This window comes from Chinchilla lanigera, unplaced genomic scaffold, assembly GCF_000276665.1.
Source record: "Chinchilla lanigera isolate Chin_1 unplaced genomic scaffold, ChiLan1.0 scaffold00001, whole genome shotgun sequence".
Classification (NCBI taxonomy): domain Eukaryota; kingdom Metazoa; phylum Chordata; class Mammalia; order Rodentia; family Chinchillidae; genus Chinchilla; species Chinchilla lanigera.
In genome coordinates, this window is record NW_004955402.1 from 4919120 (window position 1) to 4942341 (window position 23222).

Consider the following 23222-nt stretch of genomic DNA (forward strand, 5'->3'; position numbering starts at 1 on the left):
TTTATTGCAGAGAGAAAGTTTCCTGGCTCCTTGATTTTCCAGTCTGTGCTGTCTGATGTGAGAGGCTGTTATTGTTTGTGTCTGGATGTTCCCCAAATCCTCATGCAGTCATGGGGTGGGCTTCTAGATTTATGATTGATCCATGGTCCAATGCTCAGATTATGGGTGTGAGTGCTACCCCTGCTCCTGGGGTGGGTAGTTTGCATACAACGTAAGGGAGGGAAAGAGGCTTGCTTTTCCAGGTGCTGCTCCTCTCTTTTGCTCTTGGTACCTTTGCTGTCTTCTGCCACCATGAACTGTAGGCCTCTGCCATGTGCCACTCTGCCTTGGACCCAGCCAAGTGTGGACTGAAATCTCCACAAACTGTAAACTAAATAAACCTATCCTTGCTTCATTTTGGGCATCAGGTATTGTCTCAGCAGCAAGAGAAAAGTAACCAAGACAAGGGCCTGGAAGGCTGGGTATCAGAGGGGGGAGCCTGCAGAACAGTTCTGCTGCTGGTATGTCTAGTATTGGGGATCCTAATGAGGTATCTTTGCAAGTTAAACCTTTTTAAGGTATAAAAAAATCCTAGGGCTGGTAACACTGAGGGCTTCTTTCTATATGTGAACAACATACCATGCTTTTTATTTTACAATTTTAAAGGAAAAGTTAAGAATTAGAACAGTATACATTTATGGAAGTATATTCATGCAGAGAATTGAAAAAAACAGAGATTTTTATTAATGCAAGTCAATGTAGGCATTCAGAAACGTAGATGTGAAATGACGAAGTCAGAAGCCATGATGGTTTCCATAGTCTAAAGCCCTCAGGGCTGAGGAGTGTCTAGTCTTCTGCATGTGGCCCCTTTCACAAGTGTATACTACCCCAGAGCCGGCTCCACACGACAGGCACCGTCAAAGAACTCTGGGGGCTGAGCACTATGTAGCTTAGCGGTCTCCTGTCCATCTGGCCCGGCAGCATGCCTGTGTGTCATTAAGTAAGGCTGTATGCACACCCCATTAAGAAAGTTACTGTAAAAACGAGGATCAGAGGTTCCACCTAACCCAGATATTCCTATTCTGGGTATTTTTCCAGAAAAACTGAAAACATTATACCACAGTGATATATGCGCACCCATGTTTATAGCAGCACAACAACATAGCTAAATCTTGGAAACAACCCAGATGCCCATCAACTGAGGAATGGATAAAAAAGATATGGTATTTTTATACAATGGAGTATTACTTAGCTATAAAAAAGAGAAATTTGAGGCTTTTATAGGTACATGGATGCAACTAGAGACCATACTAATAAGTGGAATAAATCAGTCTCACATGTGTAAACATCATATAATCTCCCTAGTGTAAGAACCTGAAAGAGTAAGTAAAACCTGAAGGCACAATAAATATGATGAAAGGGAAAGAAATTGCTCAAAGGGAAGCAACAACTAGGATGAAGGAAGGGAGAAAAGAAAGAAGGAAGGGGAAAATATATATGTACATACAAGAATAACTGGGATAATTATGCTGCTGATGTCTATTGGTTTATGGAGAGGAACAGTTAATGCTTAAATTTTTTTGACCAGTTTTGCATGCTTATATCTGGTAATGTGAACAACTAATCTGAAGACAGTAATATGCAATATAACAACCACTGCTGAATTCCTACTATCTTGTTTAGTGAAGCTCTGTATTGTTTCTATTTTTTTTTTTTTTGGTTACTCTTTATTCTCTTTAATGGTTTGATTGATCTTGCATTCTTACATCTGGTAATCTGAGCAACTTCATTGAAGATAACAATATGTAATATAACAACCATTGTTAATTCCTATCATTTTGTTTTGAAATCTTGTATTGTTTCCATTGTTTCTGTGTTGTTTTGCTTTTGACTTTGTTGTTATTTTGTTACTGATTTTTTTTCTCTTTAAAATAAAAAGAGGAAAGTTACCGCAGCAGCCTCCAATCGTTTCTGAGCACCGAGCCTGCTCCTTCTTGGCTTTGGCTTTGCTGAGCTTTTGTATCTGCACACCATCACATCAGTTTCTCTTAGCAGCTAACGCACCTGCTGTGCTGCCTGGCCCAGAGTTGAACTCCCTGCTGGCATTGCCCTCCCTTGGACACTTAATTCTGTAGTTGATTTCAAAATGCAAAGTCTGGGAGCAGCTCGCTCTCCTACCCCTATGAGGCTGGGTCCTGTGGTGCTGTATCTCAGGTAGCCAACTCGAGAGTTAGGACCAGTGGAAGACCCTGTTGTGGCCGTAGTTTTGTGGCATCATAGGAGCAGGAGCAGACTGTGACCTGCTCACAGCTGCTGCGCCTCCCGCAGTAGTAACAGATTATCCACAAGCTGCACACTAAAAGCAATTTCCATCGTCTCTTGAATCTCATAATGCTTTGGCCGATGAACTTACCTCTGCCATCTTACTTTCTCCAGCTGTTTTTGGACTCATACTTTTTCTGTATTCTTTATTTTCAATTTCTTGCCTTTGCTCTTGCCAATCTGATTACGTAGCCAACAGATCTCAAGGAGTGGGTGGAGCAGTGTGATGTTAAGTGGCTGGACAGTATCATGTGTCATCCCTGCGACCCTAGTTAGCACTTCCTGTGGAAGAAGTTGCCGCTGCTTTTGCTGATCTGCACCTTCAGCTGAGGCCAGTGAACCAGACATGCTGGACTTCCCAGTGATGCCAATGGAAGTTTTGCTTGGATTTGGAAGAAAGCAAACAGACATCCTCAGCCCAGATAATACTGTTGGACAAAGAAAGAGACAGCCTGCGTATATCCACACAGAGATGTTGCAGCTCTACTTTTTGATCCATGGATTCCACCCATCCTCATAGGAAGTGGTCTGCCCTGGCCCTGGGGTCTGGCACATCCCCGCAGAGGCTGGAAGACAAGGTGGGGCCATAGGCTTTTGGTATCGTGATGGAAGGCCCTGGGGTCCTCCCCGGATTTGGGGCCACTTCTACTGTCCTTCTCAGAAGGCTGATGTGAACACAGTCTCCTCACACCCACCTGTTCTGATGAGGCCGGAGCAGGGTGCAGCTGCAGTCCAGGGCACCGGACCATCTAGGAGGAGGTCTGGTCCATTTGGTGTCTGTGTCGCCCCATGCCAGGGGCTGGGGATGCTGGCCCCTTGGCTGTCATGTGTGTAATAAGCTGTCTAAATATGAAAAGGAACTGGGGTCCTCACTGGCCGGTTGATCTGTCTTTGTCTTTATGGTTGTCGTCACCTTAACACACGAACTTCATTTGCTTTTGTGGATTGTACTCACCTGTAAGCACGTACAGTTCTAATGGTGATGCCCATATAAGCTGCAAAGCAGTATGCGATCCTCACAACTGTAATGTCTTTGACTCCTGTTATTGGTTATTTAGATGTTTTCCCAGTCCATGCTGTTGTAAAGGCTGCATTTACATTTGTATTTTTGTATTTTTAGAATAAACTATGAAAGGTAGGGTGAATAAATCAGTGAATATTAACACCCTGTTTTCGGTCAGAAACATATGTTGCCAACCTGACTTTTAAAAGCTTTGATCAAGTATACAAAGCTGCTCTCCATAAGTCAGCTTATTCATTGCCCTGCGGATTTAATTTTACTCTGCATTTACATTGAAAAGTTCTCAGTTTCTAGCATTCCTGATGTATCTTAATTGTGTGTGCTGAAGTGAGGCATTATTATACAAGAGGCGTGCCTGGGATAAGAACTGTAAGTACAACATTAAGTCATTAACCTAATACTTAATGTGGTAAAGAATAAAAGGAAGCTGGGTATTGTGGCACGCTTCTATAATCCTGGTTCCTCATGAGGCTGAGGCAGGAGGATCACTTGAGCCCAGGAGTTTGGGGCCAGCCTGGACTATGTAGGAAGACTTATCTCAAAAAGCAGAATAAGAATAAATAGAAATGCACACATTTTCACATACATACTCACACGTGTACCAGTACACATACATACCCCAACTGGTTAGTTCAGTACCTGTCCTATACTAGGTATATATTAAGTGACAAGTAATTACCATTTATAATAAAACATATATTCTACATTGTTTGGCAGAAAGAATAATAATTGGAACATATTGCTATAGCCAATGAATATAGTTAAAATAAATGGAATTCAGGGCTGAAAATGTTGCACCTATGAAACGAATACCACATCTGCAGTATGCCAAAGAAACTGTAACAAAGTGCGGAAGCAGTGGGGTGTCCTAATCAGCTCCTGCCACCCCAGGAAGCTGGGAAATGAGTTGGCCAAGCAGATATCCTTGAACACATCTGTAAGGCCCAGGTGCTGTGCTGCCCACCTGCTTGCTTCTAATTCATTCAGCAAATATTTATGCCAGACAGAATCTCGGCTCTGGGGACGGGCAGAACAGCAAAACGACAGAGCCCTTTCTTTCTGAGGCTGGTACTCTAAGGCAAAACAAGTGAAGCGGTTGACTGTGGCTCAGGTCCTCCCTGTGGGAAATAAGGAAGCTACATGGGAGAGACAGGGGCACATGGACTTTTGGGGTCAGTGTCAGGACCTCGTGGAGGGTGCAGGGGAGCTTGGGTTCCCCCAGCTGCTTTGCAGAGTAATCTGTATTTTAAAAAAATTTTTGCAGTATTAGGGTCAAACCCAAGGGTGCTCTATTACTGGCCTTCATCCCTACCTGCTTATTTATTTTATTTTATTGTTTTTAAATTCTGTGGTAGGAGTCTCTAAATTATAATAGGGGTCTCTGTAAATTTTGTGGCCTGGAACTTGTGATTCTCCTGCCTCAGCCTCTCAAGTAGCTGGGATTACAGCCCCCCCTCCCCCAGCCAGTCGTATTCTCTTGCTTTGCTAAAATAGTTATTTTATTGAAAGTTCTTATTGCCTGATATTGTGTATTTTTATAATAAATCTTAAAAGGTTCTTTGCCTACTGATATAATCATAAAAGATATAATTTACTTCTGGTGAAATCATAATGTGTGACAATGGGAAATATGATTAAATTGAGAAATTACACAGTCTTTTTAAGAACACAGCTGTTGTAGAAGATGAGATATGTTTGCTTTACAGCCGATGCCACTGTTATTATTATTTTTTTTGTAAAGCACATAATTGTAATGCAGTAAAATGCCTGTGTGAAAATAAGGACGTTGAGTAATTTTACAAGAGCGCTTTCAGGGTTTGCCGAGTGGCTTTCTCGGCTCAGCAACGGGAAACATCTTTGGGAGGTGCGGGAAGAGCAGCGGCCTCTCAGCCTTGCCCTGGGTGGGCGACTGACTGAGGGAGTCGCTGGGTGACGTCACAGTGTTCTCAGGCAGAGTGGGAAAAAGCCCCTGACGACAGTTCTGTTGGTACCCTTTAATGACTCCTTTGTGCTCAACAGTTATCATCATTAGTATCGGATTTATTAGCAATAACTAATTAGTGCTTTTAATAAGAGTGAATGGTAACATCCATACTTTGGTGTTGGTTTTTAGTAATACAAATTGACGTGTTTTTCTTTATTGCCTGAGTTTCAATGACTCTTTTGTTCTCAGTGATATACATGGCTATCCAAGAGAAAATAATACGCATTTCTTATTTGTCATTCGCCACAAGAAGGACAGCACATAGTTTTATCCCATGGACAACACTCCTCTGGGCATACTAGAAAAATCAGAATATATTTTTTCACGAGTAAGAGTCTCCACAAATTATCCCTTTCCCGCCCGTGGAGTTTGCGTTTGTCACCCCGTCAGCCAGTGGTTTTGTGGAAGCTCGTGGGGCTTGGAGGAGACTCGCAGCCCCTCCCACTGCCGGTGCTGCTGTGCGTGACCTTGGCCGCCTGGACGTCTCCCGTCAGTTTGCAGCAAGATCGCCTTAGCATTAGTACTCAGCACTTCTTGGCCAGTTCTTTTCTCCCTGCATGTATGGGGAGGGGTGTGTGGTTAAGTAAGAACACTTGTAGAGGATTTAAAAAATCTACAAAGTAATAAAATGGAAAGAGTCTTTACATTAATTCTACCATCGTGGTCTAGGCTTGGTGAACTGCTTTGCTCCTCCTTGCCTTTTGTTTTTCTGTGAGAGCGTGTGTGCCTGTGTGGACACACATGCATGCCCAGTGCTGGCACAGAGAAGGTGCTTTATAAATATGGGAACAAGGGAACATTTTCATACATACAGTGTTTTACATGTACTGACCTCTTCTCTAAGTTGGCCGACAATCGTTGCATTCATTTATAGGATACAATGAGATATGCTGATATGCGTTTATATAGAGAGATTAAATCAAGTTAATTCACATAGCCATGATGTTAAGTACTTTTCATTGTTTTTGCAGTGTGCACATTAAAAATGGATTCTTCTGGCAATTTGGAGCCTGCGATACACTATTCACTGTGGTCCCCGTGTTACACAGTCGATCTCTGGAACCTGTTCCTTCCTTCTAAGTGAGAGGTTGTGCCCCTGACAAACACCTCATCACCCTCTCCTCAGCCTCTGGCGCCCGTCTGTGCCCCTCTGCTCCTGAGAGCTCGGCTTCTTCAGGTTCCGTGTGTAAGTGAGGGGATGTGATACTTGTCTTTTCTGAGCCTGGCTCATTTCAGGTTTCACTTAGACAAGTAGGGACACAACAGAGCATCTGATGTGTGCTGCTTTGTGTCCTTAGATTTTTGTATAACCCATTCAACTCCGAAGGCAATTATTAATTTTCTTAAAGGCAATTTAGATTTCGGGATCTCAGACTCATACGGGTTTACGTGCTGTGGTTTATTTCACCTTCCTCCCGCGTTAGTGCTGGTTCGCATCGGTGCAGGGGTGCGGGAGGGACCGAGCACCCTCACCCTGCACAGCGGTGCTGGGCCCCCGCGCTCATCCCCTCAGAGTGATCGTCACTGAGGTACGCTTGTGCCTGATGTTCTTCTTCATGTAACTCTGGAGATGTTCCTGGGATGTAGGAGTTAAAAGCAATTATTAATTCTTTTTGCTAGATTTTTATTATTTAAAAGTGACACTTTTATTGAATTACAGTGATTAGCTATTCTTCTAGAAAATTTGGAAAGCAGAAAAACAGTGCAGGAAGAACACTGAGAAGAAATTATTTATATTCCCGGCACCTAAAAGTGATTCATTCAAGATTTTAATATAAATAATTTTAATCTTGTAAACATCCAACACATATTTACCAAAAAGGATCATTTTCTTTCTTAACTTCTTTATTCCCTGCTTAGCAGTGTGTCATGAACATAAACTTTCTCTGTCAATAGACGGTCTTCTACAGTGTAGTTTTCTGCCTGCTATCAAAATGACACGTCTGTGCAGTGCATGTAATTAACTCCCCCTTGGCGGACCTTTGGTTTGTTGCCGGTGTTTCATTATTATGCAGAGTTCTAGCAGGAAAACCCTGTGGTTTGCCCTGTGGGCACATCCACTGTGATTTCATGAAGACAACTTTCCTGGAAGAAGAATTTCTAGTTTGATGATAGAAATAATGTTTTAGGCTTTGGACAAATACTGCCATGTTGCCCTTCAGTGGGCTGTACCCGTTGTCATCCACACCAAGAACAGGTATCAACAATTTTTCAGGCTATTTCTCTTTAAATTAATCAAACAGTTTCCCAGAAAACCTGTACCTGTCCACCCTCTTGGAGGGCTCCTGCCGGACGCACTCGCCAGGCGTCTACAAGAGGGTGGGCTGTGCCCGTGGCCTACTCAGGCAGACTGAGTGGGGTTGGAGCGGCCAGGTGAGTTTACACCTGTGTCGAGGAAGTGAGGGAGAAGGATCTTCTCACTTGCTGGGTCTTCTACTCATTGACCTAATGAATCTGATTCTTAAGTTTGTCTTCAATGAAATTTATTATTTTCTTGTCATGAATTGCTTCTAGAAAGGTCGCTGTGTGTTCTCTCGCAGCACCTATGGTGGCTGCCTAGGACCCTGGGTCTTGGACGCAATACCTGAAAGAACAGAGTGCGATAGGAGCACCTCTGGAGCTGTTTGCCAAGGTCAGCCATGGAATGTCCTATATTTTTGCAAGAAATAAACACTTAGGAGATTTAACCATACTGAAATTGTTTGACTGCATAGCCCACCAACTTGTTTGAATTTGCAGGCTGGGCTTGAATTTGCAGAGCTGACCAGAGCCTTCGTGTTTCGGTGTGTGCTGGAGCCTGGGTTTGGAGCCCAGCGTTGCCACGCCCAGCTGTACTCATCCAGCCTGTCTGTGCCTCAGTTCCCTCATCTGTAAAGAAAGTACCCTGCCCATCTCTGTGGGTTACTGCAGGATACGTAAAAGGCATTGGGTCCAAACTGCACACAGATGATTGCTAAGTGTTAGTCTTTATTTTTGTCAGCTCGTCCTACTTGCACGTGTCCACCCAAGTGCCAGGTTGCAGTTCTCATGCACTGTGTCGAGGTGGTGGCTCAGGTAAGCTGTTGCGAGGGGCGCCAACCTCCCCTCATTGTGGAATACCCAACAAAAAGGTAAACAGAGCAATGACTGACCAAAGGAGTATTGGCATGGGGAGTCTCGTGGCTGTAGGGGATCACTATACCCACGGTATCAAATTTTTTGTTGTCCTTTCTATTCTTTCTGGTCTGAACTGATACCGCTTCAGGAGAAACTTATATGAAAAATCACCTGACACTTACGTACCTGTAGTGCACTTTAGTCCGCAGCAAGGAGCCAGTGCTGCGTATTTGCTTTACCTTTCAACAGCACCTGTTGTGTTGCCTCTAATGCTTGTTATTGTGTGTGAGGGTTGATGTTTGAAACTGCAGCTGTGGCAGTAGACTGAGGAGAAGAGACATAGCAAAGAGGAAGAGGAAGGGATACCAAGTCCTGGCATAGCTTATGTTCAGAAATATGGAATGTTCTTTTGTGTCCTGGGCGAGCGGCTTCCCTAACAGAGCAGTACGGTGGCCGCGGTGTGGAAAGTGGAAACAGGGAGAGCACAGGTTCCTGGCCCACTCTTCACATGAGATGCTCTTCTGGAGCCCCGGAAAGCAGAGCCGCTTGGCTCTTCCTGAGATCTGCCAGGTCAGAGCCTCAGGAAACATTCTGGGCCTGCAAACGTGTGGCCCAGGAGCCTCCACCAGACATTCCATGTGTGGGTTTGTGGACTGCTGCCCTAGAATAGGCAAGAGCCATGCTGCTCCTGCCTCGTATTCAGGTTGCTCCCGCCCCGTGTTCCTGTCACCCGATGAGACATAAGTGCTCACTCACCACAAGTGTGTGAGCATAAGAGAGCACTCCTTCCTCTTCTCCCGAGTCTCTGCACGGTGCCTCTGTGTTGAGCACCCATCAGTCACGGTGAATGATGTCTAGCAGGCCTCTTGGTGTTCCAAGTGCAGAAGATCTTTTCAGAGAGTTGGCATGGACCTAATTCACAGCCGCCTTTCCCCCTTATGCTGTGACCATCCTGTGTCCTTGCTGCAGAGCTGCTGCAGGTCAGGAGATGGACTGGGCCATGGCCCTTGAGGGTAAGTGCAGCCTGGCTCAGGTCCACAATCGGAGGATGACCCAGAAGACACCAGCCTGACTGCACCACCATCCAAGGTCTGAGGCTTTCAGAAGCCACGAACAGGAGTAGGGATTGAAGTGGAGCTTCCATGGAGCCAATTGTAACTGAAGCGTGTTATACCTTAGGAGCAAGACCTGTGGACTCTCCTCACCTACGTCAGCATCCTAGGGCAAGGGTCCTGTCTTTGTGCCCCCAGGATGGTATCAGCTGTTGGGTATTGGGATGAAGTGAGGCTGGTTTGTAGAGCAAGGCGGTCTCTGGCACTTCGGCAAAGTGCTGGATCCTGTGTGTGAGTCCTGCATTCTGTCACCCAGCCTGCCCGTGCAGTCACATTCTTCTCAGAGTTTCTCCCGCGAGATCCTCCAAGGTCCATCAACCGCTGCGAGAATGGTTGCAGGACTGAGTTTCTCCTCCATGTTTTCCTCCATGCTCTTGTGTGAGTAACAAACAAAAACCCACACCAGGAGCCCCTGAGATAAATCCTCACAGCACTGTTGGGAAGTGTGAGGTTATAGCTGTGGGTCACAGAGCTCTGCCCCTTTGACTTTGAGAGACAGGACAGAGAGATGCTGGGAAGCACATAGTGAAGGGAAGACGATCGTGTGGCCCGTGAGGACAGGTGGATGTCCCAGTGGGGCACACAGGGTCGGAGAGACTCTGTTGAGTGGAACCAGGCAATGAGCATAGGATGTGCTCTTTCATGATTCCCTGGCTAATAATGCAGCTGTAAAACGAGTGAACTTTGATATCTGTCAGCTCTGAAGGTGACAGCAAAGTGTTAGTACATTAGACACAGATCCATTTGACATGATGGCTGCCTTTCTATTCCCCTCTAGTCTGCTTGTGTTTTTAAGGCTCTGTGTGCACAAGTGATGTGTGGGTGGACTGAAATAATAAGAAGTTTACAACTCTTTAATAAGGGTTCTTAGAATCCTGCAGTCTCATTAGGACATAAGATATGCCCATAAAACCACAGCGGCGTGTGAGGGGAATGTTAACCAGCAGTGGAATGCACACATAATGAGTTCTCCAGGCGCTCCAGGCCTGAGACAAAACCCCACCTGACCCGGAATGAAGAGAAGTACTAAGCTCCCCAATTACTATGTCTGATCTCTCCTAATGACCAGAGAAGATGCCTGCATTCAAGATACAATGTTCCTCCAACTTGACATTTATATTTTCAAATGAAATAAGCATGGTATATAATTGAAAGTAAGTTTCATTGATATGAAAAAGGCAGATGGCTCATGCCAGTCTTCCAAGAAGGAGCATCAGACTGAGCTCAGTCTTACACTGACTCTGTGGATCCTCTGTGTGGGTCCCACATTCCGTCACCCAGCCTGACCGTGCAGTCACATTCTTCTCGGAGTTTCTCCTGTGAGATCCTCCCAGGTCCGTCAACCAGTGTTCCTTTCCACTGCACAAACGTTGTCATACTGTTGTTGAGATCTGCCACTAGGAGGGAACACGCCCGACCTTCACACTCAAGTGTTGAAAATAAAACTTAAAATACTTTGCCTATCTTGAGTGGAAAACTATTCCAAAGACAGTAAGTGGAATTTTACTTTTAGGATGTAGTTTCCATCCTAATATTTGAGTTTTGGAAGATGTACCAAAGCCGCACACACACTCAGCTCCATCATGCCAAGCAGATACATAATCCAACAAGCAAATCGTGCATATTGTTTTTAGGAGAGTGTGCCTATGTTATTTACACTCAAAGTTTTTTACACCTGCACATCTATTTTAAATGTCCTTTTGTAAAAGGCCAAGTCAGGTGTTTTATACTTTATAATAGTTTATTTTGGGGTAATGAGCCCACAAAGATAAAAACACCTTCTGTTGACAGCAAGTTTAAAACCGTTTTTCTGTTCTTCCCCACTGAGATGTGCCTAACTGGATTTGATCTGAAGTTTAAGACATTGGCTTCTCCTTTGTTTTGAGGTTGGAGTGAGAAGCTTTTCTCCGTCACCCTGCCTGTCCCGGCACCTTCGCAGTCACACCCACCTCCCTTGAGCTTGTTCTCCCTTGGTGCCCGCCACCCCAAGTCGGGCTGTCCCCATGGCCCCATGGCCTCTGTGGTCCGCTGCTGCTTCCGGGCAGGCTAGGCTGTCTCGGGCACTGGCACCTGTGTCACTGCTTAGTCTACCAGGCTTGAAGCCTCTCGGGTTTCTCCTTTCCAAGCCTCGGAGGTCTGTGTTCTCCCAGAGACTCTGGCCTTCCACAAGTCCCAGGCACCTGCTCGCTCCGTTCTGGACTGCCACATCTGTGCGCTTGGCCCTGCACCTGCCTGATTCCCACTGGTGGTGGAGAGACGGGGGCAGCCTCTGTGTCTGGTCCTGAGCAGACCCTAGGCCTCCGCCTGTGCCAGCCACAGAGCCCTGCGCACCATGAACCTGGCACACGGCGGCCCCAGCTCTGCTGCCCCGCGGTGACAGTCCCGTCTCACCACACCACTCATCCCTGTTGTCTTCAGTTGTGGCCTCGAAGGCCAGCTCTGCTTCTCATGCCCAGGCAGAGCACTCTTCCGGCCAGCCAGGGTTGGAAGACAAGCTAAAGACGGAGCCAGGCCCTGGCAAAGCAGTGGTTTCTACAGTTTTTAAAGCACTTGATGTTTCAGAACAAAATAAAAGCCATTATGGTAGGAGTCAAAACTCTCTTGAACTTCTTTACGTAGCTCTTCTAGTTTAGTTAGGTAGCCCTGAGGACCAGGGAAAGGGCCTTTTCTATCTAAATGCTGTGTTATCTCTCTCTCACACAAATAAAGGCTCGGGACAGGGGTCCTACCCGACACTCACGTGGCCTTGGACATCGCAGTAAACTGTCCTGTTGGAAAGTCTGGCTTCCTGTTGTATGTAAATGAAGGAGCAGGGACAGTCTTTTGATTGGCTGTGCCCACATGCAAATGAAGGATTAAAAAGAGCATCTTCTGATTGGTCCTTTGAACACCATCTGATGCAAATAAAAGGATTAAAAACAGCAAGTTTCTGATTGGTTCTGTGTATAGGGATGTTGGCCTTGCAGTACTGGGAGAGTCCCTCACCCTGAGCATCTCTCTTCCAGGGAGTGTCCCTCACTGTGTCGCCTTCTTAATTGCTTCACTGTCCCTTCTGGTGGCTTCTTAGCTCCAGAGTGTGTGTCTGTCTGATCACACCACCCACGTGCTCCCTCCTCTGCCCCATCTCCACCCTCCCCAGCTGCCTTCCCATTCTGGAGGGTTCTTTGCCCATGGTACAGCCTGTCCACTCCTTGACGTCTGCCCGTGTGCCCCTGTGTGTCCTCTGGCTGCTCTGTGCAAGACCCACTCGAATCTCCTCCGCCTGCTCAGCTGTGGACTCCTTGTCCACTCTGTGCTGTGTCTCTCACGTCCTCAGAGCACCAAGCTTTGCTCTTTCTGTCCCCCTGCCCTGGTCCCTCAGTTCAGCCGTTCGCTTGTGGGGCTCCTCAGTGCCCTTGTCACCCTGTCATCTTCACATCCATGCTGCTTGGTCCTGCTCTGGATAAATCCTGCTCCCCGCACGCCATTCACTGCTACACACGAGCCGCTTGGTCTTGTGGGTGGTGCAGCCCCAGCCTCAGTGGGTAGCCCAGCCTGGTCTCTCCTGATCCTGGGAAGGCAGCACTGGGGTCTCAGCAGAATCTTGATGTCCCTGGGACCTCCCGCCTCTGCAGGCTGTGCCTCAGCAGCCCTGCCGCACCTCTTGCCCACTGGAAGGGCTGGGCTTTCCCACAGCTCCTACCCCACCAACTGCCCCGCCCCAGCTGCAGCCTAGCCATCCGCACCTCCTCTCACAGCTGGGCCTGGGTTTGCTCCTGCTTTTGGAGCTAATACTGCCCTAGGTTTTGCGTTTCCTTTCTGGCGTCATCGCCTGAGCCCACGCAGCACCCTGAAATTTGCGACCTCAGGTTCTCTTTTCCTGAGCCTTCTAACCTTCTTTCCACCTCCCATTCTGCAGCTCAGGCCTGTTCTCGCCAGTGCCCCAAACTGTCCTTCAGAGATGACCTCCGGGATGTCACAGTCACACATGAGCACCCGCACCTGGGCCTGGTGGTCTGCTCTTTCGCCCGGGCCCACCCACTCTGGGCCATGCGTCCTGCTTGTCCCAGCCACTCCCATCTCCTCTCTGGTTGCTCCATAAATTCACCTCTTCTGTGCGCATTCTGTCCCCTAATCTTTCCGCTGCTGTTCTCAGCTGCCACCACCTCTGCCTTCATTTAGGACAAAGCCTGGATTCGTCTCCACATAAACAGTAGCCAAAGCCCTGGTGTCTCCTCACACGGCTCTGGGTGGCGACTGCCTGTGTGTCTGTCTCCCCGGGCGCCGTCACCTCCCTGGAGACTCGGGGCTCCTCTCTTTCCTTCCCTTCCTTCCCCTCTGGTCCTGGCTCCTCTCCTCCTGTTTATGGAGAGCTCGCCGCTGCCCTCTCTGGTTCCCAAACCTCCTACCTGGAAGCCGCAGATCATCACCCGTGGAGGGACTTTGCGAAGAACCAGACTCTAATGATGGGGCAGAACCAGCTCCTCCTCTGACCCCTTCCTCCCCTAGATGAGAAGGGTTGTACATACTGGCGTTTCTCTGTTTACCCCTGCCCTGTGTCCTGTCCCTCTTCCCCTCCAAAAAGCCATTATAATCTAGTATGATTTGTGAAGGAAATACGTGTATGCTCCCGAGGAGACTCCAGCCTCCTCTAGGAAAACTGGGTTGTACTTATTCGGGGAGGCACTGACCCCTTCCGGACTCAGCCTTCTGATTGCAGTGGGCAGGCGGCAGCCTTGTACGGGCACATTCCCCTTACCTGTGTCTGCCTTCCTTGAAATCTAAGCAAAAGGAGCGGCCTCTGCCTTGTACATTTGCCGCCTTTGCCCAGGTCTCAATTATATCTTTAAAAATCTAATTTTTCTACACGTGCCTCTCTGCCGAGTCAGATCTGAGCAGCCTGTGTGTTTTCTCTCTGACAATGTCCTGGCTTGTATTTAGTGCTGCAGGTACAGAAAGAGGGTCCCATGAAAATCCCAACTTGTTATAGCTACAAACCACCTGGGACACCTGGAGCTCCCTCAGTTCAGTCGGGTGTCCTGCTTCTTTCTGGGAGCATGTGTCCACATTACATGACAGCCACCGACAGCACTGTCCTGGATTTAGTATAGATCCTTCTTGGGCGGCACTGCAGGTGTAGATCAGCAGCTGTGGGGTGGCCCCACATGGCATCCTTTGCAGACCCTAACCTGACACCTGTGTACTCTGCCCTGCTTAGAAGTGAACTGTAATCTCAGCTTCTATCTTCATACATGTTTGTTTGATGATCTACTTGCATTTGTCTTCTATATGAATTTTGTCACCCTTGGGTTAAGGTTACTTCACTGATGTTTTCTGGAAGAGAAAAAATACATTTTAAAAAATATTGTGGCATCATATCAGCTCTCAGTCAAGGTTCAAATCTAGGCTGATGGAGCTCATTTAATGAAAAAGAACGTGTTGCCTTGTGATATGCAGTCGGTCAACTGATTCATCGCCGGGGTTCTAAAGCAGAAAGAATTCCCACTCAGTTCATCTGTCACAGTCTCCAAAGCTGTGAAGTCTGGGAGCGAGTGGACGCACAGCCTGACCCTGTGGCTCAGATGCTTTCCCTGTCCTTGGTGTCTGCTCTCTGAAACGGTGTGGTGTGAAGTCCAAGGGTAGCTGTGGGGAAATAGCGGTCCGAGTCTGCAGCTCATAAGAACTGTGGTTTTGTTCCTGGGAGGCGCTTGAAGCCTCTGTAAGGGCTGCTTATCTGCAGTGCCAGCCAGAAGCTGGACATCGAGCACAGAGCTCTTCAGAAGGAAGACAAATTAAAGGAAGAAAAAGGTAGCATTCAGAATCAAGGGTTGACACGAGTCTTCTCTTCAGTGAGAGGGGATTTACATCAGGAGTGTCCTTGTCTTTTTTCTCTGGGACGGTTAAGTCATTTGGAAAAGTTTGTGTTTGTTTTAGGCATAGACCAGCAGATTGGTGGAATCTGTTCAGTGATGGTCATTGAGAAACCAGACAGCTTCCGAAGTCAGGGAAGGCGCTCTCTCTGGTGTCTTGCTGTGTGCTGTGTGGGTTCTTTCTCTCTATTCCTCTCAGGTTGCCGGGACCCAGCAGTGTGTGTTTGCATTTCTTTGACTCTAGTGCAGTCCGTGGTGAGGATGCATATTAAAATGTTTTTGTGCAGCCAACTTTGTTACTATCAGTAGAGTCTGAGGAAATGAGAATTTTTGCATCTGAGATTGTAGCAGAATGGATTTACCAAAAGCCAATAAGAATCAAATTAACTTAACTCATTAAAGTATACTTTTGTTGAGCATCAAATATCATGTTCTCTATTTGTACAGTCCCTCTCAATATAATCTTGGCAACAGCTAGTGATTATGAGTTCAGAATTAGTATATAAAAAATATTCACAATAACAGGGAAGTGGTTCTAGCATGGGAGTTTAGGAATACACAATCACCAAACTTTCACTCCCATTTTAGCAGAAGCTTTCTGGACAATTGCAGTACATTTTGTAGGTGATGATTTTTCCCTGTAAAACTAATGAATAAATGGGATAAATTGGTATTATTTTTCTGGTTAAAAAAGCAGAATTGAGGGCATGCCTTGCTGCCTGGCCTGGATAACCGTGAGGGGAAGCTGAGGTGACCACTGCATTCTGGTCAGTGAAGTCTCTTTATGTATATATACATGGTCAGTGGATTTCCAACGCCAGATTTCCTTCAAGTCCTCATATACATATATATGGTTGATCAGCTAGTGAAAGCTATTGCTAACATCCTTAGTGAAATGCTTATAATTATTTGCATATCAATTTTATATAAAACCTGGGAGGTTTCTGGAAACTTTAAAAACATCAAGAATTCATCCCTACCCTCCTGTTAAGACAGCTACATCAAAGTGTAGTTTGAACAAGCATAGAAAAAAGAAGTTTGTGTCTATGAATGAGTATGTGCCCTGTGTATCTCTGGGTGTGCACACATGTGTGCTTTGTGTTTGAATTTTTTAGGTTTACCTTGTTTTCTGTGATTAGAACACGAGAAATCCAGAAAAAGGGGTCTAGGATTCTTGAAGCATGCCCCCTTTAACCGAGGGAAGACAAGGATGTTCCACAACCTCTCCTAGTTTCCCACATCCAGGAACAAGTAGATTTTCATGATGAAAAGATTCATTGTGGACATCCAGGGCACACTACAGGAACACACCAGACAGTTGGAACTGAAAAGTGGGTGTCCCATTGTGTGAAAGTAGCTTTCATGAGCTGTCTCTAAAGTCTTTGAAGGCATCAGTAGATATGATTCATGCTGTAAAAATACAAATTACCATACTATAGAAAATTGGAAGGTTTCCCAGACTCAGAACCTGGGTGCATCTTAAAATTTCCTGCCTCCCTCTCTCTCTTTTCCCAGCCCAGCGTTCAGTACGGCCTATTTTACTCCCTACACAGCAAGTCTGCCCTTCCCTCCACTTCCAGCTCCTGCCCTGCTCTGGTCCTGGGTTAAAGCCATCACCGTGTCTGGAATCTTGTATTACTATGCCCCGTGGTGCACCCACTGGGTTAGAATTTGGATTCCAAGTTTTGGGTGGACTAGCCGTGCAAATGGATCAATGTGTGAATAACTCTGAGCCTCACTCTCCCCATGTGTGGAAGGAGTTTTGCAGTCATTCCGAATCAGGGTCTCTGGAGCTCTGTGTGCTGGGTGAGACTCTGCATGTGACACGTGGTGAGTGCTCTACTTTTGGTAGGTACTAGGGGTCATCACCCCACTGGTGGTGTTGGTACTTTTCTATTAACTCTTCACACTGCCGGGACCAAGATTTGCCTCAAGTACAGGAATGGTTCTTTCCTCTCACTGCCTGAAGTCTTTTGCTGATGCTTCATCAACTAACAGTAAATTGAAATTCCTTAGCAGGACCCACAAGGCCTCTGATGGCCTGCACCCTACCGAGTCACCTCGCAACACTGTCGCCTGATTGTGTGTGTGTGTGTGCGTGAGTGTTGATCTTTTGAAAATTGCAGATCCATTCAAAAGTTCTAATGAGACAGAAGAATATAAAAATGAAGGTTTTTTTTTTTCTTTGTGAGTTCTTCTCTCTAACTGAATCACTCATTTCGACCTGGATCTTTCTATACACAGCAGTTCTGCAGACGGGTAAATAATGTTCATGTAAGTAGCTTCTGAAAACAAAAAGTGAAAATACATCTAGTACTTGTTTCATATTTCAGCGCTGTCACACCATCTCGTCTGACCCATCTCTGTGGCCTGCATTTTTAATAGCTGTGTTGATCCCACTGTGACACACGTACTTGCTCTCCATGCAGCGTCTATGTGTTTTATACTGTTGTGGTGGGAATCTAGTTGAACTAGATTCCCAAATGCATAGTCTCGCGGCCTTGCACCGCTTAACTTTGATCTACCATCTACAATGGTACCTTTATTATATATTCAATCGACCCTCGTACAAGTCTTTCTTAGACTCTCCACCACATTGCTTTAAACTTTCAGTACCCGGGGGTCATTTAATGGCTGTATACATAGCATACACTCTATTGCCAACTTTAGATCTTTAAGGATTTCTTTATTTTAATTACAGAATAAAGATTTAAATATTATGCATGTGGTGTTTAGTCTGAGGAGGCCCATGTGGCTTGTGACTTCCAGCAGCAACTTGGCCGGGTGACTGCATTAACGGCAGCTGTGCTTGCAGTGTGGCCTCGGCCATACACACGGTCTGTAAAACGCGCATAATCACCAGGCTCCACAGGGGTTTTGTGAAGATCGGATGTGCTCATATCCAAGACGTGCTGAGAGCAGTCTGGCCCCGAGTTAAGCGCTCGGCCGGCGTTCGTTGGACACAAGGCATCTCTATCTGTGGCTTCATCGAGGGGCGCTCTGTCCCTGTGTTGCTTCTCATTCTTTATTCCTGCTAATGAAAAAGTGGTGTCTCCCCACTACAGTTGTTGCCCGCGACTCATCTCACCAGGTGCCTATGCAAGACCCCGGAATCTCACTCTTCACACTTAGAGTTGTGACATTCCAGCCCTGGAGACTCGACAGGACAGTTGAAGATGTGGGGGATGCCTTTGAGCAGCCTGCCGAACCAGTGGCCAGCACCCTTGGTGTTGTACTAATACATTCGGTTTGGCTCCATCTGCGTACAGAATGCCTGTGAATCTCATCACCTCTGACAGGCCCCGGTACAGTTTGGGATTCAGGCCCAGGGTCCTGTGCTTTGCCTTCATATGCTTGCTGTCTTGACCTGTGTGCACGCTCAGCCTCCCGCACTTCTTTGAACACTGAATTAGGGCCAGGCAAGTGTGGATTGCGGCACTTCCCTTGAATAAAGCAGAATGTTGCCGGAGTTCAGGTGGGATCGTGCATTTGCTCAGCAGCTCTGCTGGGCTAACCCACCTTGCCCGGCCCGGAGTGCCTCACACAATGATCACAGCAAAGTGCCATCCTCTGCTATCATTGCAGGGCTCTTGGGGACAAAGAGCATTGCCCAGAACGTCCTTACACACACCCATGGAGCACCCAGGAGCTGTGCATATTGCACCTGGTGGATCTGTGCGTCCACAGTGCACAGGTCAGCCGCCACACACATGCTGTACTGACGGCTGTTACCCCTCGTTCCCCCCGCCCCCGCACTCCGCCATGGCTCATTTTGCAAGCTTTTAAAATAATAGCTTATAATTTGTTCCTGCTTTTGCGGTGAGGATGGAGCTTTGAACACCGCTGCTTCTCCATCGTTAGTGACAAACTAAAGCAGTTTCATACCAGAAAATGTTATTTTGTGACCGTTCTGGGAAAAGAAAACAGCAAAGGGAAACACCTTGTGTTCTGAGCTCAGGAACACGCGGCAGCTCTTTGGAAATGTCCTTGAGGCCTTAGTGGCCTCGGGCCAGGTTTTGTTGCCAGCTCTGTCCCCTTACGGAACAAACAGTTGGCAGTCTTTCAAAACCTGTGTCTTAGTTACATTCTGCTACTAACCTCACTGTGTGACCTTGAGAAGTTCTCCTCCCCACACTGGCCAGGTAGTTATTCATCTATAAATGTTTTTGTCAGATCTACTAATGTTAGGATTTTTTAATAACTGAATTTAGTGGACTTTATTGTTTGCTTTAGCTGTGTCATTCTAGTTTTTTTTTTTCTCATAAAATATAGTTTTATAAACACAGCTATCCATTTTGTCCATAAAATATAAGATTTTTGGAGAGGACAAATTTTTTCAATTTGTCATATCATGAATAAACCATGTACCGGAAAAGAGACTGATGAAAGACAGCGATATTTCTCACTAAATGTTCTCTTTTGGGTTGTTAAAATGAACATTTTATTTTCCGTTTGAAGCCCCCCAAGGCATGCTGTGTCTCCTAGCCCCACAGTGTCACTTGGGACAGTATAGACAGTTCCCCTGATTTCAGGTGACAAAGTGTTCCACAACTTTGACCGCAACCACCTGGACCTCGATGCACCTGGCTGTGAATTATCACCAGCACTTCGGCTGCAGGAATTGCACATGGTTAGGTACGGAGCTGTACACAAGGTAATGCTGCTGCCTCCTGACCCTCACTCTGTGACTTTCTATTTCGTGAGAGCCTGGCCTGTGTTGGGTCCATTTCTACAGCTTCTTCACTCACTCTCTGCACAGGAGGCCACAGCCCTGCTATGTCTTGACCTGTGTGCACACTCAGATGCTCTGTACCAGGTTCCTGAGAGTGTGTATGTGCACACGTGCAGTTTGGAGTTAGGAGAAATTTCAAGGCAGTGAGCAGGAGGTAGGCACACAAAATGTGTTACAGCCAATTTACTGGAGAACAAAGTAGATGTGAAGAGGAGGCTGGGAGAGTTAAACACATACATGACATTTATTTTTGGAAAAATAAAGTGTCCCCGAGAAATCATTTGTTCTTGCCATTCCATTTGTGGGTGTTGTCATCTAAGATTTTCCTTGGAAGCTTCCAAAGTAATCTGTGAATGTAAGACAGACTTTGACAACATCAACATTTTGCCAGCCAGTTCATAAAGGTTTTCAAATGGCTCGATGTTCATGCAGAGAAGGTGTGGATCCGAGTGTAGAAAGAGGCGCTAGAGTGGTGAGGGCCGCATGCACAGTAGAGGAAAAGGGGGGCGGGGCGCAGGGCAGAGTCCAGCAGACCTACAGGGTACTGCCTTTTGCGCAAGCATGGAGGGAAAATGATGAACACACTGCGTAAGACACAGCGAACATGCAAGCTTAGACACTGTATCACTTCTCCCATGGGAGATGCTCCACCTATAAATAAATAAAAAAATAAAAGATAGGCAATAAGAAACAGAGAGACAGATCCTTTCAAATAGGAGGGGGCTCCTGAGATGCAGTGAGGAGGCCCAGAGAGGACGGAAGGGGAAGAAAGGAAATCAGATGTGTCAGGTGCATGTTCCTGCTCCCTAACAGAGACGCAGACATTATGTGCTGCAAGGGTACCAATTTTAAAGATATAAAAATGAAGAAAGAAGAAAGAAAAAGGGGCTGGGGATTTAGCTCAGCGGCACAGCGCCTACCTGGCAAGTGCAAGGTCGTGAGTTTGATTCCCAGTACCGGCAAAAAAAACAAAAAGAAAAAAGAAGAGAGAAGGGGAGAAAGAGAGAAGAAAATGATACCTATAACGGCTTTGCAAAAAGAATGTCAGGAACAATAAACCCGGAAACAGTGAAACGGGTTACCTTTAAGAGAGGCTGGGGGAGAAGGGTGGGTAGGGCTTGGGGAGGCAGAGACACATCTGTGAGCACCTTCTGGTAGAATTTAACTTTTGAAAGCATGCTGTTACTGCACGTAATAAATTATTAAGAACCGAAAGCAAATTGAAACAAATACATTCCAATTAAATATCACAACAGCACCAAAACAAAGAAAAACGGAATCCACATAGTCCACGTGCACAGGCTCAGCCGCATTCCTCCTTTTCGGATGCTGGGGAGGAAAGCTGTTCTCAGCTTCTCTGGAGGTCTCTTTATTGCGGTGCTGTGGATGAGCTGGTCTTGAGGTTCTGAGACGACCTAAGGCTTTGCAAGGAGCAGATGGCCTCCCTTGTCTGAGGAGAAGTCAGAGGGGACAGGATAGCAGCAGAATCCTCGTGGAGATCAATCGGAATAGCACTCATCTGCTTGAACTTATGATTTACAAAACCATGTGTGCGTGTATGTGTGTGCATATGTGTGTGTGTGCAGTTTGTGTGCAGCTATATAGTGAAGAAATTGGCCAACACTGTGATTGAGTGATCAGCCTTTCCAGGGAGGGAAGGATCGCATCCCACACCTCTGGATGGAATGAATATATGTTAATCATGAGGAAGGATCAGACAGCTGTTGAAGGAGGAAGACAATATTTAGTTGAAAAAATTAAAGAAGGGAAAGGAATGTATTCTTTTAAGAAATGTCAGTGACTGAAAGACAAAGATGTGGTAATGGAACATGTTCCCAGTGAAGGAAGACTGAGGAGGTTTGCTAACTAATTACAATATCTGACCCTGGACAGCTGCTGTTCTATTGTTGTAAACCATGTTGTTGGGAAAATGGACGAAAATGGAATGTGACGGAAGATTAGTTACAAGCGTTATATAAAATTTAAACTTGTAGAAGTTGAAACTAAGCTGTGGTAATGTTAGAAGATGTTCCATCCTGTTCTAGGGAAAAATTTAGTTTTTAGGAGTAAGGGCCCTCAAATGGTCCAGAAAAATAGATCTATATTGTCCCTCTCTATGTCTATATCATCTCTATATTTCATCTGTATATCCATGTGTACACACACACATATGGGGAACCCAGTGATAAAACAAAAGAGGAAAAATGTTAGCAGTAAATAAATCTAAGCAAAGGATGTGCAGTTCTCCCCTGCACCATTTTGTTCTTGCAGCGTTTTTTTAAAGTTTTCTTTAAGTTTAACATTATTTAATGAAATCTGAAAATTAACATTCATATGTTAAGCAGTATTAGAGGGTAATACAATTAGTGGTTCAAATGCAACTGTAGGTCAAATCAATTTGAATGCTTTTCATCATTTTTCTTTGGTATATTTGCATTTACGAATGAATTGACTGGTAATACTGAATCTTCTCAAAATTTTCTGCTCAAAACCGTGATAATTCAGCAAGGTTGTGGGAGTACCTGTATTAAACAAAATGTGAGAATGTGAGAAATTAGGAAGTCTTCTGTGAAAAATTCTACTTGCAATATCCAGAAGCATTAAACTAGTGTAAGAACCTGAAAAAGTGAATAAAATCTAAAAGTTACAATAGATATTATGAAAGGGAAAGCAACTGCTCAAAGGAAGGAATAACTTGGATGAAGGAAAAGAGAAAAGAAAGAAATAAGGGAAAATATGTATATGGGTATACACAGGATAGCTAAGATAGCTGTACTACTGACTTCTATTACTGTGTCAAAAGGAACAGTTAATGCCTAATTCCTTGATCAATCTTACATACCTATATTTGTTTATCTGAGTAACCAATTTGAACATATCAATATGTAGTACAGCCACCATTGTTAATTTCTTATCATCTAGTCTGAAAATATATATTGCTTGTATTGTTTTTGCATTATTTTGTAAATGTCTGTGTGCCTGTTAATAGTTTTATTTCTTTTATCTTTAAAATAAAAAAAATTAAGAAGTACCCATTAATAAATGTAATACAATATTTTGGAAATCTATGTGAAAATTGAGAATCAACCTCAGCAAATAAAATTGATTAGATTCCAGGGAGAAAGAA

General features: G+C 45.5%; 1 protein-coding gene and 1 long non-coding RNA gene across 2 annotated transcripts in view; both read left to right on the top strand.

Annotated features, from left to right (window-relative positions):
- Positions 1-6485, top strand: part of LOC102005533 — a 94608-nt gene extending 88123 nt beyond the window's left edge. The window contains exon 5 of the long non-coding RNA XR_259028.2: positions 6278-6485. This is a non-coding gene — a long non-coding RNA (uncharacterized LOC102005533). The remainder of the gene's footprint in view (positions 1-6277) is intronic.
- A 1848-nt stretch (positions 6486-8333) lies between these two features.
- The window catches only part of L3mbtl4 (l(3)mbt-like 4 (Drosophila)), a 240963-nt gene continuing 226074 nt past the window's right edge, over positions 8334-23222 (top strand). Inside the window, 4 exon segments of the mRNA XM_013518523.1 lie at positions 8334-8416; positions 9372-9415; positions 13413-13547; positions 19896-20017. Coding sequence (XP_013373977.1) covers positions 8334-8416; positions 9372-9415; positions 13413-13547; positions 19896-20017 — 384 coding nt within the window.